Here is a 20,305-nt window from a genome sequence, read left to right as displayed (position 1 = left end):
TGAGAAAGAAATCTTACAGCCTGACTTGAACAGCAGTAGTCTGCTAAAAACAGAGCAGAAGCATCTACTGTGATGGCTTAGTTTAATTTGGCAGAGCATAAACCTAGACCAAGTGCCAAAAAAATGTACCAGTAGCAAAAGTTACATCCTTTCTTCTGCTGGGACCTATGACATCTCTAGAAGATGCTGGATGTTGACCCTTTTTCACCCTACCTGATCAGCCTCTATCCCAATGTTGCATGGTGCAGTATCCATTCCCTGACACCTTTCCATCCCCAGTTCTAGAGTTATTTTGGGATTATATGCCTGAGCAAGGTAGGAGAACCCATCTCATTTCAAAACACAAGTCAGCCATACCAGTGGTTTCTGTTCAGGGAACACAATGACATTGAGAGCAGACTTGTCATAAACAAGAAGGAAGGGATCTTGTGCAAAGTGGAAGTTGAGGAAGCTTAGTAGACTTCCTTTCTTTTCTTGAGGAAATCTTCCAGGAGCCTATCACCATTGTCTGTTTTTTAAATGTAGACTTTAATCAGTATTTATGAACTTCCTCATAAAGGTAATTTCATTAAGTTTTCTCTTTGGTGTCTGAAGTTTCAGGAGTGTTGTCTGGGGACAGTGTATACAGTAAAATAGCTTTTTAACAGCAATTTTTTCCCTCTTTAGAGTCATCAGCTTTTCTGCTTTTGATAGTTAAAGTAGATTCACTTGGTAAGCTTCAGACTATTTTCTTCACAGCTCATTACCAAGTTTTCCAACAAATGCTTCTTTATGACCTCAAGTTTCATTAGTATTGTCAGAGCTTTGTGGCACTGAGATAAAGCACTTCCATACAAACGCTAAGATTATAAAACAGTTGAAGCTAGATTAATATCATGGAATTCCCCAGCCAACCAAATAATTCCTGTTCTTTTCTAGAGATATATGATGGCCAATTCAAACAACAGTTCCATAGTTTCCACTATTAATCTGAAATTATGTCAAATTATAGCTGGCTTCATTTCTTTTGTCTCCTCCTCTGTAGGTTCCTGGCTGTCAGGGCTCTATGTCATGAAGATCTGCTCAAATTCCATTGAGATATTGCAGAGAACTAATATGTGATTCTAAATTTCATTTAACACCACATAGTTTATATGATTATATCCCAGGAGGTAGTGGAGACTGTATTGTAGGAGACCAAACTTTAAAAAATCGAAATTGTTAAAGAATAGGTTACTGGTAAATAAACAAACTAACTTGAAGACTGAAGGACAAGACATCTTAAAGGTGTAAAAGTCAGAGATGATGAGCACGGTAAGGTTTCACAAGCAAGGCAAACTGGCATGAGAATTTTTGAGCACTTTCTTCAAACAAAGTTTTCCAAAAATATCTATATTGGCAGCACGCACAGAGTACCTCATTTATTCTACATTAACAGCTCAAGGATACAAGTTCCTACACTTGAACTGTACTCCACATCCCAAGGATGAGAGTAAGAAAAGCTCCATTTCATTTTTTTAATGTATAGATGTACTTTGTTTGTTTATATCTATATTTTTTGATTCCTCTAGTATGCCAAAAGGCCTCACTATACTGTCCTTTTGCTTTAGCTAATCTTAAAATATTAACTAAAACATTGCATCTCAACCCTACATTTGTATGCGCCTAGTGTTCCTTCCTAACATTCTTGTTCAGAAGCCTTCAAGCTTGTGGCACAGTATGTTTTCTATAATCCCATTTCTTTTTTAATCACATGCAACCCCTTTTTTTGTATTCTATTGATGTTAAAAAGAATGAATGCAGCCCTTGCGCTATTAAAAACAAAAAGCTTCTTACTTTCAGGAATGCATTGGCAAGACTCCACAAGAACAAGATTTAACTTTTGAGCATGGCAGTGGGCATACAAGGCTAATGGGTGGTCCTTAAAAAAAAGAAAAAAGAAAAAAGAAAACCCCCTGTAATTCATTCAATAGTACATTAATATTATCTTTTACCTTATGGTTGATTAAATTCTTGCAAAACGCTCAATGTGCAAGTCACAATGCATATCAGAATTATGGAAGTGGTGTTTGGCTTTTACAAATTGTCATTTAAATATCTATTTAACCCATACAAGTTTTCTTAATATGTGGAAATGTCTTATAATTCACTGGCCAAACCTGAAATGCATTTGTTTTTCCTGTATGTGAGAAAGGATTCACAAAAACATGTTACAGAATGAGTCAGTCTATTTTATAAGCCACTCAGAGCGACTGTGCCCTTGGACAAAGAAAGAATTATTATAAGCATTTTACTCAAATAATCAAAATCCAGACCCATTTTAGTAAGAGTGTCCTTCCCAATTTTTAAGGCTAAATAGAAAAAAGCAAACCTTCCAAATACAGGATGGGAGTTTTCTGTAGCCTTTTTTCTGTATCTATAAACCTTGTTTTGTTCCACCTTGTGAATGATGTCACCCCTTTATTTAGATGACTTAATATGCTACTTAACTTGCCCTGTAGTCCAAGAGCAGCTATGGGAATAACATTGTTCTGGTAGCTGCTTCCCCATTTGAAAAACCTCTTAAAGTTGTTATCCATCTGCATTTCGCTCATCGTGTGTGAAACATTTATACAGAAAACAGTAAGCTCTCTGTTTCTTACAGTTATACGCCCAACTACAAACCAATTTATACTCCAGTAGAATTAACCCTTCCTTTAATTTCTCATCACCCTCTGGGGACTTTTTTACAAAGGTTTGTTGGGATCTTGGTTGTTCTGGGGGGAATTTTTTTAGTTTGTTAAATCATAAGCTGTAAAAACCAATTTGGTATGATATCTTGAAAGAATTCTCCATTTTTATTTCTTGAATGTCTGGGAGGAGAACTTTACCTTTTTTGAAAATTACAGACCCTGTCTGTGATAACTATCTACCTGTTTATTATTTGAAGATGATTGGTGAAATTATTATGATTAATAGTTAAATATCAGTTTCTAAAAAAAGTTACAAGTTTGGGAGTTTTATTCTAGTTTAAATAATGTCAATTCTGAGTCTCATTTCTTATGATTCACAACTAAGTTTGTACTTTTGTCTAAGAGACTAAGGGCAAGTGAGAATATTTTCCCAAATGTAGTGTCTAAACATCATTGCAGGTTTCCTCCACAATATAAACTGGATTTAGTTTGTCTTGCAACAAAATTGGTTTTTATCTCTAACTATAGTCACTTCCATTTGGCATTCCTTTTTTGTGGTACAAAGGGAAGGAGCTATATTGGCTCCTTTACAGACTAAATGAAGTCTGATCACAAGTATCTCAGCATGGAGGAAAACCATTGGTTTAGTCCATTCTTCTCACAAGTCATTGCTCTCATTGTGGGAAGCTCCAGAAGCCACAGAAATATAAGATATATAGCTGCACCCTACAGCAGGTGGTTTTACAGGGCATACAAAATGAAACCAGCACTATTCTCAGGCTAAGGTAACCTACACATAGCCATAGACCTGTTCACTCTAATTCTCAAATAATGAGGGAGAGCTAATGATCTGTGGCAAGAAAATGTCATCCTAGAAGCAAGAGCATCCAAAACTAACACACTCTTTTAATGAAGAAATAGGGTGGAACTTCAATAAGAATAGTCATCCTTTCTAAGTGAGATACAAAATATTAAGTCAAATTACTTAAAGCTAGTACTGAAAAACTCCTTCAATTGTTTAAATAAACATCTCTCAGAAAAGCTCCAATATATCCAAGAAAGCAGGAAAACTTCTGAAGGAGGTATCATAGAAACTAAATTGAGTGGTGAGTAATGAGAGCAAAGCATTTAAAAAAATACATCAAAGTTGAAAGAAATCAATTATGCAAATGCATGAGTAAAATTCAACTTTTTGTATGAGCCAAGACATGTTTCCTAATATTTGGAACTTTGCCAATTAAATTTCAAGTAAAAAGTCACATTTCTCCTAACAACAGCCAAAATACCTTCAGCAAACCTAATCTGGTAATCTGACTTGACAAGGCCTATTATCTATACAACACCACTGCCATTAATAGCTCAAATCATTTCAAATCACCTTGTACAACTGAAAAATGAGTAACAATAAGAGGAAATACACCTGTTTAATTGTAACCAAAAGCATGCATAACAGCTTTTATTGACTTCTTTTTAAATTGTATTCAAACATGTCTACAATCAAATCACAAAGTATTTATATATACACTGTACAGCACATGAGACTAGTTAGAAAATGGTATGTGAAAGCATAAAAATATAATTTCTAAAACAAATTAATAGTCTAATAGGTTCTATATTTTGACCTTACATTAACTATTAGCCTTTGTCATAACAATAGAAACAAAGGCCAACACTGAGAAACTGATTCAGTGAGATGATCTAATTTTATAGCACAGTGTTTTCAATGGCTATTTCATTGACTAACAGACAATCTAATTGCTCTTGAAATCAAACACGAAAAAACTGTCTTCATGTCTTTGAAGCCACTTGTTTCATGCAACTATCTGTACCCCCTACTTCATCTGCTGCAAGAAGGTGCCAGACTAAATCCCTGTGAAGGTACTGAAGAGAGAAATAATTGCACTAATAACTGTCTTGATGAGAGGAAAGGTGTCCTCAGTAAGAAGGAAGGAATGCTCCAAAAGAATGGGTAGACTTTATCACCTTGAAGAAAAAAATGCTAGCTTCCTCACTACTGAACACAACAGAAATACTAGTTTGTCTCTTTTGACTTCCCTTTCTCCTAAAGAGATGGTGTATTTTTTAAATTCCTCCAAAGTTTAAAGAAACTGCTAAACTGCAACAGGAGTAAAAAGAATCACAGTCATGAAGGTATCACCCAGTTCCTCACCGATTTCCTTAAACATGGTAGGGAAATCATTGAAGGTGCACAGGCAAAATAAAGCATTGGTTTGCATTCTCTGATAAGTGAAGTGACAAAAGGGATTTTGTGAGATCTTTCTCTCCCAGCTCATTTTATTTTAACAGGCAGAATCGTTTATTACATGCAGTTAAAGAACAATACCAATAGCCAAGGTTGCTAGGTTTGGCTCAAGATCTGAACCCTTTGTTCCCTGGTGTGCAGGACTGAGAGAATATATAGTATCTTGGCACCTGCTGTTAGCAGCTACTTAAGGGAATTCAAAATTTAATTAACCTTCATAGTAATCCATAAAAGATGTTATGTAAGTTCAGAACTTCAGAATTTAGAGAACTTAAGGTTTCTATATTCCTTACTTCTCTACTTAATCCATGGACTATGGATGCTGGGTGAAAAAATGTGCCATGCTTTCATGTTAGGTAGTTGTTTAGAAACATTTTACAACATAAGCAATTTTTTTGCTTGAATTGGGAAGAATTCCATGACTTGCATGTTTGCTCTTTTCTTAAAGCATAAGACCACACTGCTAACAAGCAAAACTCTAGAATTACAAGGCCATCCAGTCACCGCTGCTCTGACAGTACTGTGAAGTTCCCTGAGGCTCTGCAACCCTGCTAGAGATGCTATTGCACGAGTGATTCAGTTCTGTCTGTAGTTGTGCTTCCAGAGCATCAGAAAATGTCTTGAAGCATGTCTTGCATGTCTATATAAGAGCTTTAGAAAAGTAGTAATTTAAGAGCAAAATGGGGAAAAAAGTAGGAAAAAGTAAGGTGGCATATGGCCAAACTTTTGACTTAATTTCACCACAGGTTGCTTTTTATTTACAAACGGCTAATCCGCTCTCAAACTACACAATAGAGCAGCCACTGGCAAAGGCAGGCAGATAAAATTGGCATGCCTCTATATTGTTCTTGCTAATCTGAACCATTAACAGAAGGGTGAGAAGGCTAGTTTTGTCATTTAAACAGGCTTAAATCCTTTCTCCAAATGAGCTTTTGTCTACATAGAAGAATTCATCCAGGAAATTTAAGGGGTTTCTGTTAGTGTTGCATTCTCGAGTTGACTAAGCTACAGGAATACTAACCTGTTTATTTGGTCTTCATACTGTAAATGCAAAAATTTTTGCCAGCTGTCAAAACCAAAAGGGGTTGAACCTGACTAAATTATTTCTCAGAGGTGAGACAGGATGAGATTATAAAGTGCTCAGAAGCAACTATTTGAAATCCTGAACTGCACCTGTGCAACTAAATCTCCATTTATACAGGTGCTTTTCAAATTGGATTTGAACCCTTAAATTCCCTGATTCACCCCCTGAAAAACCACAGAAGCTCAAATAACTAATGAAATTCAGAGATGGAAGGGCTCAAAATAGTTTCAAGCTGTGAAGCAAGACCTAAGACTAACTATGTTCTTTGATTCACTGTCGATGCGACATATCAAGCATAAACATAAGTTGCACAATTCAAATGCCAGAGGTCATAGGGTAGCCAGTAGCTAAGTAATTATTTTTTGTTAGCACAGGAGAGGTCATCACCTGGTCCTTAAGCACAAAACACAGCCAAATACCTGGAGAAAAAAAATGTATTTGTTAGCATGATCTGGTTTTGTTTCAATTTTACCTGGCACATCTTGCACATATATTCAATGTGACCTTTGCTTGAGGCTCAGCCGTATGAGCACTTCGAGTTTGATTGAATTTGCTCCCAGAAGACACCACACTTGTTACTCCTTCCATTCTGAGATCATCTAGATCCTCTGCAACAAGACAGAACAATGGGATGAACACATGATTAAATTGTGCAGCAACAAAGAAGCCTTACCTGCAGAATCACTAAAAAATGGAACTGCTCAAAAATCAGGAAGAAAACAGTTACTTGCATACTAATAGGAAAAGACATTTGAGAGCATTTTTATTTTTTATATATTATCACCATCTTATAAGGGGTTCCTTAAAAAATATTCAGTATCATTTCCACATCAAACCATGCTGCATATTTTAAAAATCTTTATTTATCTGGTTCATTTAAAAAAAACATGTCATCAAGAGATGCTGTCCAATAGCTGTATTTGACACTGGACATAATGAAGACAAAAATAATTTTTTTTAATGTATGCTATTTCTCTGTGGTTTTTTTCATCATCTATTCACCTAGCAGTGAAACAATATTGCCAAAATAAGCGTTCTGCTAAACCCACAAAATATGAAATGGACATATATATCACATTGAAAGGGACCATAATATGCATACTTAAATCTACCATATTCCTGTAAGATGGGCAACTCACAATAAAAACTGAATTTTCAATGACAGTAAAATCATTCACATTTTGAAGGAAGACAGAAGAGGGTCTCAGAGAATGTTTTTCCCAAGATGACACTGGAATAGTGCAGCTCAGCTGGACTGTAAATGAATTCTCTTGGTTTACAGTCAGGCCATTCTTTCGAGATTAACCTCTATATTTTTTGCTAACACAAAACACAAAATATTTTTTGCTAACACAAGTTCTCTATGCCTCATGTATCTATAAAGCCAAATTTTCAGTTGTTTATAACTTAATTAGACTCTAGCTGAAACGTAAACAAGCAAACCACTGGCTAGCTTCTATTAAATGATCACATACTGACCATGTAACCATTCCAAGTGCTGAGTGATGTATGTGGTTTATGGTACACAGTATGCCATCATCTGATTAAAATGTCTTTCAGATATTCTATACACATGAATTTTCATATGCTTACATTTACAAAAGAAACCTAATGTTAAAGGATCTGAATGAAGCAGGAAGTAGAAAAAGATTTTAAATCCCAATATCAGATAGAGAAAAGTGACAGAAAACTTTAAAATCAAAGGAGGCTAATTAATTGAATTAATTAGAATTTAAAATACACAAGTAGTCACTATAAACCCACAGTGGAGAACCAAGCTGCTTTTCATACACAAATAAATGAGATACAACCCCCCAAATCTCTACCCAAATACTTCTGGTTGTCCTCTACAGTTCATAGACCCTACTCTTACCACGGTGCTTTAAACTTCGGGCAATGTGGTCAGATTATCAGGATTATGTCCTGTTAACAACACTCTTTTGGGGAGACGTGGATTTTAATAAGCAATAGTCAATAACAGCTAGGCTAAACTCACATGAAAAATTTGTGACCAAAGTTCTTGAACTACATTTTCTTCTCCATAATGTTTTATTTTACTGCTTAAGAAAACTTTCCTCCCCACCACCACCCCCTCAGCCAATTTGTTGCCTTGATATAAAATGACAAGTGTAATGAAGTTTCTGGCATCATTTTACACCATTTCAACACCTTCTCCTTTAAATTTCATGTATGGTTAATACACAAACTAATTCAAAGGACCTGGAAGGTTATATGATAGAAAGCTATGAAATCAACCACCTATGAGTCATTTCAGAAAAGGTATTACATATTTGGAACACATTATGTATTAAAATAAATACAGTTTAATTGTGCTTTAAAGAGGTGTGAAAAGTTCCATGCTTTTTAACAGATGTAAACCACTGGATGAATTACAGCTTAAAAGAAATTGAAGCATATGCCTCAGGTTTGTCTCCCACTAAGCAGATGTGATTTCTTTAAATAAGGTTTTCAACTGTTCTCTGCTTGATTAACTTTTGGTTCTCTGCTGCCAAGTGTTTTGACAAAGCAATGATATAGGCTGCCCTCCATGATACCTTTTATATTTGAATTTGGATTTCAAACCCGTGCCCTTTTTGTCATTTTTAGTCAACTACCGGCCTTTTTCTCTCAAAAGAAAATTAACTTAAAACTTTGTGCAAGAAATGTGGATTCAAGAGCTGCCTGTAGTAGTAGCCAACAGACAAGCAGGCAGAATAGCATGCAGTATTGATTGTCAGATGCTGTTAGAATAACAGCAGTAATGTGCATACAAAATGAAGATTTAAAATACCAAAAACCTACATCATATACAACTGTTATTTTTCTCAAGGAATTTTAGTTGATTGAATTCAACACTGGATGGAATTTGTCCATGGAAAACTACAAAAAGCTGTTAATAATACAAGTAAACAGGGAAGTGTAACTCCATGTACCAAATCCAAATAATAACTGCAGCATTTGATTTAACTTCATTACTGCACCTCTGCATCGACATGGAATGATTTCAGTTTCTTCTGGATACCTCAGATTTACAGTACAGATACTGAACACTTACTCACTAAAGCAACTGGGCTTTGAGAAGCTGCCTATTTTTTAATATCCACAACTTTGGATGGGAATTTTTGAGATGGTAAGCAAGTTTATATGCCATCTTCCAGATCAACCCCATCCATCACTAAAGGCTTTTAATTTAAAAAAAAAAAAAAACAAAAACAGTAAAACAACAAAATCTAGTAGCAGTAAAACAATGAATCATACAGAAATTTTAGTGCTAAACTCTGAGTGTATGTGTGCATATTGTTCAATAATTCATGTGTGTTTTGCAGAAAAATATTTGATCACAAATAAGAAAGTTATTAAAATAAATACAATCAGTAAATGCAATAGTGCTTTGTAAGAGTTAAAAAAAAAAGAGCTCCAAAGCTTCAGATGCTTCGATCAGAAAGAACCAGTCTTAGCAAAATAGGATTTCATTAGAGAGTCAATACAGTTGCAGGGTCTGGACATTGAATCTTTTCTCTTTTTTTGTATTCTTTGCTAGACCAACTAGTGATGATACAGCTGAGTGGCTCCGTGATTTTATTGAGCAGCAATGAGGTAATTCACAGAGAAAAGCGAGAAAGAAAAGCCAAGCTGGTGACTGCTTCTGTCATGAAAGAAAAGAATACAGTGAAACTTCTCAAATCCTTACAAAATTGTTATCTATCTTTGTATAGTGATAAGATGAACATTCACATAAATGAAACAATCTCATTTATGCTAATAAAAGTTTGCTATTTTAATGATTGTATGATTGTTCACTGTATTTCTGTGCTTTAATGTACACTGTCTGCTATTCTCTAGAAAGGGCATGTGAAGACCCAGCTTCAGTCCTATGGAAATTTCGATTAAATATGTTCTATGTGTAAAAAAAACTACATGTGAACTGAGCAAAAAGAACCTTACATTTTCCTCAAATCAGCAATTTACCAAAAGGAATTCACACAGCTGTAATCTTTATGCTTTGCCACAGCAATACACAAAAATACTTGGAAGTGAGATAAGATCAAAAGTGTAATATAGCAGAGAACCAGATGTTTTCTAGATTAATAATAATTCTGTGCTAAGCTTAATTTGTTGTGATTTTTTCCTATAGAAAACTTTCACCAAAAAGGGGAGGGGAAAAATGTTGCCTACTTCAACAAAATAAGAATATAGCCCAACAACAAGGTCATGTTTTTAAACAGGACATTGTTCACAATTATTTACTTACTTTCTTTTTTGGAGGAAGGGATGGGGAGAGGGGAAGGGGCACTCACTAGTGCCAAGTATTCCAGAAACTGTGCAAGATTGCTTATTGTCTTGGGATGACAGATTGTGGAATCATCTTACAAACACAAGACTTGCACACCATTCACACAGAGCTCTTCAGATGCAAAACTCCTATAAAATACAGTGAAAGCTTAGTTGCACAGAAGGCTCATGTAATCAGATATGTTGTATTGTTTTCTATGATCCAGTCACTCTTTTCTCCTTCCTCCATTATAAAACGTGGTAATTTTCTGGGAGTACTTCAAGAAGTATAAGGTTCAAAGCTGGAAAAAGTCTATGGCAGCTCAGTTTGTCTGTTCAGTCTAATACTAAGAAAAGCACTAAATGTTTTCATGTGAGACTAAAAATTCAGATAATGAATTCTGATTTATATTCTTGCATGCCACCAGGCAATCCTGGTGCATCAGTAAAATAATGTCTCATTTGTTGAAGCAATGAATTCCTCAGGGTAGTGTTCTTACATTGTAGTACACATTGATGTATTCCTTGTACATAGCCTAGATTTGTCATTGGCATTGTTGGCTGAAGCACAGACTCTTAGTATGCTCTACTAATCTCATTTGAAAACAAAAAAAGGCCCCCCCAACCAACCAAAAAAAAAAAAAAGCCAGAAATAGAACAACAAACCAAACAAACAACCCAAAAAACTCAAATCAAGAAAACCCTACTGCTGATAGAAGTTCTGCTTGTGGAATCTAAGCAGCTTTATATGTCATATTTTTACGTGTCTTAATATGTTAACCAATCCTCTTCATTTTAGATAATTTATCTTGCCAGATATCAAGAGATTCCAACAAAAAACCACATTAATGCCTAACAAAATATTGGGCCAAGCATGAAGTAGGCTTCTAGACAAGGAAGAATCAAGAACTTAGAATATCTGATGCTCCATTCCTGAAAAAGATATTTTAAATATTTGCTTCAACAGATGCAAAACTGGAGTTATACTCTGCAGTACTCTAACTGCAGGACATCTCATTTTGTTTTTTTCAATGTCATGGAGCAGACAGTGCTGTTAGTCTGGTACATATGTTCTAAGATGTTTTTCCATAAACATCTTCAAATACCAGAATTTCACCTAGCTCAGACTCATGCCATAGACTTTTGATACAAATATCATGCTAAACAAATACATCAACAGACTTTCACTCCTTAGGCGTATCCAAGATCTTTGAACACAATGTTCTGAAGACATCTTACTTAAGAAGCATCTCAAGTTGACATAAATCCCTTAAACATTTGTGCTTTCCCTGATGGCTGCACAGAAAGCCAACTGAAACATGATGCTGCTGAGTCCTTGAGTTTGCACATTTATATCTACTTGTATCAGTTGTCAGAGCCAATCTAGCAGAATCTCACTCCATAGTCCAAAAACCACAAAACCAACATGGGAGTAGGGAAAGCAGCATTGTTTCAGCTACTGAAATATAGAATGAATCATTGATTTGAGTTCTCATTTTTAATCAGCAAGAGTGAAAGGAATCTTTCTTCAGTATCTCTCTCTTCCTATTTTCCCCCATTTGGGATTGGAATTAACACAGGAGGTAGTCTTTTCTGATGAAGATGTTCTAGTTTCATTAAACACTTCAATATCTTAGAAAACTACATGAAGGAGTGGCCAGAGGGCTCCTTCTTATTCTCCCTTTTTCCACAAGGTGTGATAGTTATTTTTGACTGAAAACAAGTAACTGTAGGCAAGACTAATGGAACACTGACTTAAGAGATGAGAGCATCTCTAACTGCAGTGCAGGGGCTTCAGAGCACATTATGGTCTCATTTTATTTACATGAGAAAGTCTATAATCACAGCTGAAAATTGACATCACAATTGAATTGGCATCATGCTCTCTTATCATTCCCCTACTGGTAATCCAAGGATCTAGCATCACCAAATAACCACTACTCACCCACCAGTTCAGCAACAATAACTGACTAACTAACTATTGTTGTTCCTTACCAGTAGGGATTTCATACTCTTCGGTCAAAGTTACCAACTAGGAAGTTTCATTCAGTGCTAATTAATTATTTTAAAAACTTTATTTTTACATTAATGGGAATCTAGAATTGTTTGGAGCTTTTTAATTACTTCTACATTACCAATAAGATAGAATATTTCACTTGCTACATCACATTCTACAATGCATTACTGCAATTGCTGTAACTGTACACCAGTGCTTGCACTGTAATAATATGGAATCTCTAAAAGGTCATAATGAGATAATACACAAAACCACCTGAAATTCTGGAGTTCAGAAGGCATCTAAAGGAATGTCTTTTAATGCTTTTCCTTGGTAAATTTTTCTTTTTTCTTTTTTTTTTCACTTAAATTTTAAGTAAAGCAACTTTTAAAATTAAAAGTAAGTTTTCATCAATATTTCTAATTAGCTCAAGTTCTAATGTCACTCATTCCTGCAGCTACGATAGTTGTGTGCAATTTGGGCCACAGTTCAACTCTGCGTTCTTAAAGAAAACCACCAAAAAAAGCTTTTTCATAATAATAGAAAAAGCCATGTTTAAATCCCTAAGTTTTTCTTCAATCATAACAAACATATCAAAGCATTAGAAAAGAATGTATATTTAAAAGGTTTCAGTTTGTGGTTTTTTATTTTTTAACAAATGGGAGACAGCTGTAATATTTTGAAGTACATTTGGTTAACATAACACAGATGTGCCTTACAATATATATATATATGTAATACTGAATTTCACATTACATTATCGCTTACATCTTTATTTATTAAGTCTATTTTGAATTAAGCTGATAATTTGCATGCTGTTTATATGAAGTTTTACAAAAATGAGCTGAGTAATTCATTAGTTCAGTATTCCTCACAAAACACAGAGCCACTACAGTGCATTTTCAGCCAATCAGACAAAATATTATCCTGTTTAGCATTTTGTGAATCAATTTTTGCACTGAGTGCTGCATTCATATCTCTTTGCAGCCACAGAAGTTACTCTACCAGTCCCTTGGCTAGATTAATCTTAGCTAGGTTGTTGAGAGGCCAGTAGAAATTCATACACCTTTTATTAAAATGAAAGCTGAGGCAAAGCATAAAAATTACAAATAATCTTATGCCAAACATTTCCAGTAACACTGAACCTTCCAATAGGGCTATTTTTTTAAACTGTTTGTCCAAAGATTTTTGGAGTGTCAGTATGTGTGCTCTCTTTCATAAATCTACACACATCAAGAATTCCTATAGTGCAAATGTCTCTATGTCCCCAACATTTTTTTAAAAATTAAAATTATTTAAATAAAACATTTCACTTGTCCTCTAGAGAATTTTCTTCATGAAAGAGAACCACAATAAGTAAGAAGCTTGATGCTTATACAGCTTAAATTTTCTACTGATAAACTAGCACATCTCCCATTTTAGAAAAAGTGCCTTTCAGTCAGGCACTATTGCACCTATTATGCTATGAAAGTTCCAGTTAATTTAGGGATTAATAGATGAGTGATCTCAGACTGGACAGTTTGGGCAGGCAGGGAAAAAGCAATGAAATCTCTAAGCTCTCTGTGTGCTCAGGCACGTATAGCAACTGATATTTCCTATGTTATATGTGAAAGTTCCTAGGGAGCTCTAGGCTCATGAAAGTCCTGACTGAGACAGTAACCACGTAAGTAATTCTATGATAATCACCAAAGCTCTTAGCTAAAAAAACTAGAAGAAACATACTGTGGATCTTTTCTATTGCTCTTCAACTTCTGCCCAGCTGCAAAGGGAAAACTGCCCTCCTTGTTCCTTCTGCTAACTGTGAATCCAGGATGAGAATGAGTATAGCATGGCATCCAATGACCAAGGCTCTGCCACTTCTTCCAGCCCCATCCCTCTATCAGCTTGCATCAACTCTGCTTGGTCCTGAGACAAGACCATCTGTTTTGCATCACTATTCTTATTTTGGCCAGACACTGGGACATCTGGAAGACTGCACTGTCTACACTCCGAGAAGCAGACACTGAGCTGGATACCATCAGCATACCAATGGCATCACAGCTGACAGTACATGCTCTTCCTCACTCATTGATTAAATTCATACCACTGACATCTTTCCAAAGAGGGTAGAAAAAAAATTTATAATTTTATCTCCCCAGTCGGGTCAAGCATATAAACTATCAGGTATGTCAAAAACATTCCACACATCCAATAGATTAATCATTTAATAAGGTTTCAAATGTACCACACAGTTTTCCAATATATTTTTTTCTTTTTTTAATAAAGAGAAGTAAATGCTTTTTAAATAAAGTTTAGGTTACAGAAAAACATGTGCAGTTGGAGATGTTGTAAAGGTGCTGTTTATTCTGTTACATTGCTTTGTGTAACCTATGAGTTCATTGTCTTATGTTTCCTCATGCTTTTCGTTTGGAAAGGAGAAAATTAGGTTTTTGGTTTTGCTGCAATGCTTGTACAAGCATTCTGCAATGCAAGAGACAGACCTGGCTGAAATGGAAAATGGCCTAGTGGTACATGTAATACATTTGGTTGCTACACTTTCATTGAATATTGCAGGACAAGATTATTGCCTAAAAATAAACCAAGCATTACAGCATGTTAGGTCATGCAATGTTAGTTCAAGCCTAGTATCTTAAACATCATAGAGACACATTTGCTTTTACTCAACACTACTTTATCTTCTCGATATGAATGACATATTTCTCCAGAAATTTCAGAAGACTAAAATCATTTTGAAAATCAATCAGAAAATTTTATCTGACAATTCTGCTTCTCAAGACACACTAAAACTAATCAGGACTCCATTGAACTCAAGGGGAATTTTCCATGACTCCACAGACTGAAAATTTATCTTAAGTATTTCAAGTTTCTGCCTTTTGGGTTTTAGCTCCTTAAAATGAGAGCTGTGAAACTCAGGTAGATCTTGAGATATCTTTAACTTTGGAGTCCACAGCAGTGGAACAGAATGTAAACCACATCCCCTGGCAGTCACTGTATTTCCTTTTCCTGTGGAGGATAAAAACCACAGACCAACCACTCTATCCACACTCTCACTGACTAAGAGGGATTCAGAGACTCTAGACTGGCACATATCAAATGTTCCTCTAAGAGCTGTGAAAAAAAGGTGAAGGAAACGCAAAACATTCACATCACATGCTGGATGGAGGCAACAGAAAAGAGTACATTGTATCACAGAAGATAAATTACTAATTTATTGTATTTCCTTCTCAAAAAAACCCATCTGTACTAATTTCCTAGACTGCAGGCAGTTTGACTGTTAGAAAACCTAAAAATGAAATAAAGACAAAGCCACAGTACAAACCATATCAACAGGAAGAACAGAGAAAATGAAGAAAAAACCCCAACAGCAGGAAAGACCTATTTCAAGCCAAAAGGAAACAGGTAGCACTGCACCAAGAAGAAAGTTAGGTAAACACAAAAAGGCCAAGTAATTCATGGCACACTAGCAAACCTTACAAGCCCTGAAATACTCTCAGCTCAAATGGCGGATGAATGAGGTCAAACTCCAAGGTGCCAACCTGCAGCCACTAAGGTTGCAGTTCTGTATTCCAATGGCTTGTTTCCAGTGGTGAAGTCCCATTTATTCCTGTGTTCTTACTCCTTTCTACCATCCTCAGGGATATCAGTGTTTGATTTTTACCTGACTCTGGTCAGCATTTGAAAAATATTATATTTAAGGTGGAATCTTCTGCATGTGTGTTGGCAAAATTGCAGAGCTGCCTTGGCACACTGAGGGTTCAGGTATTAAGATCCATCTAAAGGAAACAACAGGAGCCTACAACTCTGCCTGAAGAAACAGAGGAGGAAGTAGGATCACCTTCTCCAACAAAAACAAGATTTCATATTCAGTTAGGCTCAGCTCTTCCCCCAGAGCCATAACCCTAAGGGATAAAAGCATCTCATATTTAAGTAACACTAACAAGTCAGAATACGAGCATGTTTATCAAAGCATCAGTAAGAAAAGAAAACAAGATATCATTTTTACATTAACAAAATGATACCTCATCTGCGACTCACCACTGCTGCTTTAACAACCTTAAAATTTAGTGCAATTTTGCTTCTTGCTTCTCCCAAGACACAGAAGTTTTTTAAAACTGAGTTTCTAGGAGAATATTCACGTCTTCAGAAATGCATTCCTAACATATTACCAACATATGATTCTTAATATTATGTGTTATCACATTAAAGATACAATTTTCCATTTTTCAAAAAAAACTATTACACATGGCAAGTAATCATTGCCTTTTATTTTTTTCTTATTTAACTGAGCAATGCCAAGCTGATAAAATCTATTATGATTGAACTTGAAAATAAGCTTGAACATGAGAAGCAGACTAAAATCAGGCTTGTTATCAACACAGTGTCTTACCTTCTTATCACCTTTTCCTCATCTGTTTTAAAATTCCTGAAATATGGTAATGTGCATAAATTAAATTATATCTGATATTATGATACAGTTTTTTTTAAATGAATGCAGACGTAATGGACAAGTCTTGATATTCTGAAAATTACCATAAATTGGAAAGGTGATCCATAGGCTCAAAAACTTAGTAATTTATCCATTTCCAAATTACAGATACAAATATTATACTGAAACTAGTGTACACATACATTTGATCCTTCATAAAATTATTTCATATCAATTAAATTGCATTCCTCCAAATTCAATGTCCCTTAAGTTTCTCAAAACACAAGAAGCAGTTTGTAACATCTGACAGTGAGTACTTCAGCATATCCACAGAAACACTTTCCTCAGCCCCCAAATGACCTTTCCAATTATCTAGGTAGAATCAAAGTTCCTTCTCAGATAAGCACTTCAAAACAAGAAATTCAAGAAGCTCAGAAGGCTGACACAACTTCCCAACACACCAGTGAAAGTCCCCCATATGATTAATGTTCTATTTCTTATGGAGCATTTCTCCATGTGAAGATTCAATATGATGTGAATTCTTGCCAAACTGTTCCTCATTTACAAATTATAAATTATGGCTAATATAAAGAAATCAAATCCATATAATCCAAGCAAATTCTAAACAACAGGCTATCAGAAAGATAATTCCCAAGTCACGGGTGGTATAACTACAATATTTATAGAATTTGGAAGTTTTAACCAAAAATTTTAGGTTCCTTAAGCAAATATATTATTCAAGCTATTTCACCAATGCTTTTGAACACATTAATAGAAAATTAATATTCAAAGACAAAAAAAATAACTACTGCTTTGTGAGAACTTAACAATATTTTGCCCTGGTAACCAGACATATATTTAGAACAAATTTCACCCAAAAAAGTATTGTTTTTATCAAATCATTATGTGAATATTCATAAAAAACCCCACAATGATAAATTCAGCCAAATTATTTGTGACTGACATAACCCAGTTGCTACCCATTTCCTGAAAAACATCAGGAAAACAAGTTCCTCTCAGAAATATTCAAATATGTCAAAAGATTTTTCTATCCCCCTGAGGACACTCACGTAAGCATGAAAACCATTTCATAACATCCCCCACATGGACATATTTCCCCATACAGCCAAATGGAGAAACAGGTCTGGAAACTATTGTTAGACACCTTGACAAGTCTTCTCTACCCCCAACATTACTTAAGAGTACTTCTGCAGTTTGGTGATAGTGATTGAATAATTAAATCTGTGACGTTCTGAGGAATTGCCTCTCCACAGACATTAACTCATATTTACATTTAGTCATTTATACTCTAAGAAACTGAGAGTCTGAAACTGGAATTAAATTATCTATAAAGTTCATTTGTATACATAAAAATGGCAAAGATTCACTCAGCTTCTGAATATCCTAAATAAAAATAGAGTAATCCATATATCAAGAAAAAGCATTTTCCTGTGATGTGCCAAAATAATCTTTTAGAGAGGGGGCAGATGAGCTAGAGGAAACAATTCCATGAAAGCAAGCATTAATTAGGAGTGACTGTTTTCTCTACATGTAGGAGAGAAATGAGGACTTTGGTTCACAGTTCAATGTTTGAAGGAAATAAATGTTTAGTCACTTCTTCGTACTATAACAGGGAACTATCACAGAGAATAGCAAGATCTCTGTAAGGTGTGTGCAGGACACACACCCAGTTCTCTTGTGTCCATGAAACCAGCTGATTTGCCTTCAAGTGCTCTGAAAACTACATGCAACAAGAGAAATATTTCTACATGAAAAAACTGTAAAACATCCACATGGCAAGCATGGCTAATCTTCTCAATCTCAAAGATTCATGTTTTCAGTTTAGTCAGGCAAAAGATTACATAGGAGAATAAAATTAGTTAGCCTTCATTTGCATTTCACATAAACAGTACACAGTGATTTGCAATAATGATTTAAAACAATAAATGCATTTTTATATAATACAAATATTATTTTTTTCTAGCCTACTGGACAATACTTTAATTGTCTTTAATGAACAAGCTTGAAGCTGAAATTACTCATTAGAAGAAACTTGAAGGAAGACTAAGAAAGGATTACATGAAACATTACTTTCATACTTCAATGTCAGCATTTATAGATTCAAAACTAGGAAAATACTGAAGTCAATAATATTTTGAAATTCTGCAATAATGTAGGAATGTTTTGGACAAACAGGAAGTATGTTCTTAACTTACGTTAAAAAGGACAAATATGTGACTATCACTTGTTTTATTATGAATTATACCTTTAAGAACAATTTTGCTCTTTTATAGTTTCATTTACACCACCTTTTCAAGTTTTTATTCTCATCATATTGAAAACCAAACAATCTCCTTGTAACATTTGGTTTTAATAAAGTAAAGGGAGAAATTTTTTGAAGGCGCAATTGGATTTGTCTCTCTTTGCATCTGGTTAAAAATCAATACTGACAAATCCTATTATTTGCATATTTGTTTATATTTCATTATTCCCAGGACTGTAAAGTCTCTCTGAAGGGAATTAAAAACAATGAAACTACTATAATTCTTTTCATTTCTATTTTATTCCTTCATTATTGGATAATTCTAAGATATACCATTCCTTTACAGAGAAGAAATTTGGGCTACATCAATATAACCTAGAAAATAGTAAGCCAATAAATGAAACCTTTGTGTTCAAAACTCCTTCTGTCACAAAGGCACACTGTAACCTCTACTGCTTAATCCAGGAATTACCAACATTATGCATTTAACATCACAATCATACACACAAAACCTAGTAAATTTTAATTTCTTCTTCAGATACTCAGTATCTCAACATTTTGCTCACTTCACTCATTTCCATCCTCACTCTTACATATTCTTCCAAAGGTGACTCACCATCTTTCTTGCCATGATCACACTCCCTCACAGCAAAACCTTGGCTTTATATGCATCAGTGGCTAAACTGGTATTTTACTGCAGTGGAGCCAGCACTTGACTCTTCTAAGTGTGCCGCTTATTGTTCAAAGACCGCAATGACTCCAGGAGCAGTTTCACAATCAGTTTAAGCTAAACAAAGTCTGTGCTGCCACGGGAAGAGTCAGACCTGCTTGACCACATGCCAGCTGACCAATTTGTCCATCCTTATGCCAGCAGCCAAGTTTGTGTGGCCCAAAAGGAGCAGGGCAAAGCAGCTCATCTCTCTGAAGGTTATCTCTTTCTTGCTGCATTCATTTTGAGCTCAGCTCAGACTCAGCAGTATCTTCTCTGATGGTTTTTGCTCAGATATGGAACTCTTAAACAGGCAATCAGAAAATCTGAATTTAAAATACAGCCTAGTATTTGTTTTTAACTCAGCGGCTGTGATATAAAAACAGCTAAATTAAAACAGGGTAATCTCTTGTTATTTAAATTAAAATAGAAGATATCATCAGGAAGCATCTATATAGAAAAGAGCAATACTAAGTCATCTTAAAATATCATTTTTATTTTCCTTGGAATACAAAACTGAAATCCTATAGCCTTTAATTTAAGGAAATGTTTGGCATATATTAGAAAATAATGTTAGGACTTAGTTTTAATTTAGGATTTTAATTTAATTTTTAAATTTTACTTTAACAGCTCTTGCTTTG

General features: G+C 35.0%; 1 protein-coding gene across 9 annotated transcripts in view; it reads right to left on the bottom strand.

The window, feature by feature from the left end:
• Window positions 1-20,305, bottom strand: part of C1H8orf34 (chromosome 1 C8orf34 homolog) — a 151,323-nt gene that overhangs the window by 46,876 nt on the left and 84,142 nt on the right. For all 9 annotated transcript variants that reach the window (XM_077186321.1, XM_077186337.1, XM_077186304.1 and 6 more), the window contains one exon: window positions 6,471-6,606. In XM_077186321.1, coding sequence (XP_077042436.1) covers window positions 6,471-6,606 — 136 coding nt within the window. The remainder of the gene's footprint in view (window positions 1-6,470; window positions 6,607-20,305) is intronic.

The sequence above is a fragment of the Agelaius phoeniceus genome, chromosome 1 (genome assembly GCF_051311805.1).
Source record: "Agelaius phoeniceus isolate bAgePho1 chromosome 1, bAgePho1.hap1, whole genome shotgun sequence".
NCBI lineage: Eukaryota > Metazoa > Chordata > Aves > Passeriformes > Icteridae > Agelaius > Agelaius phoeniceus.
The sequence above is the reverse complement of the archived record's forward strand: the minus strand, read 5'-3'. Positions and strand labels throughout refer to the sequence as shown.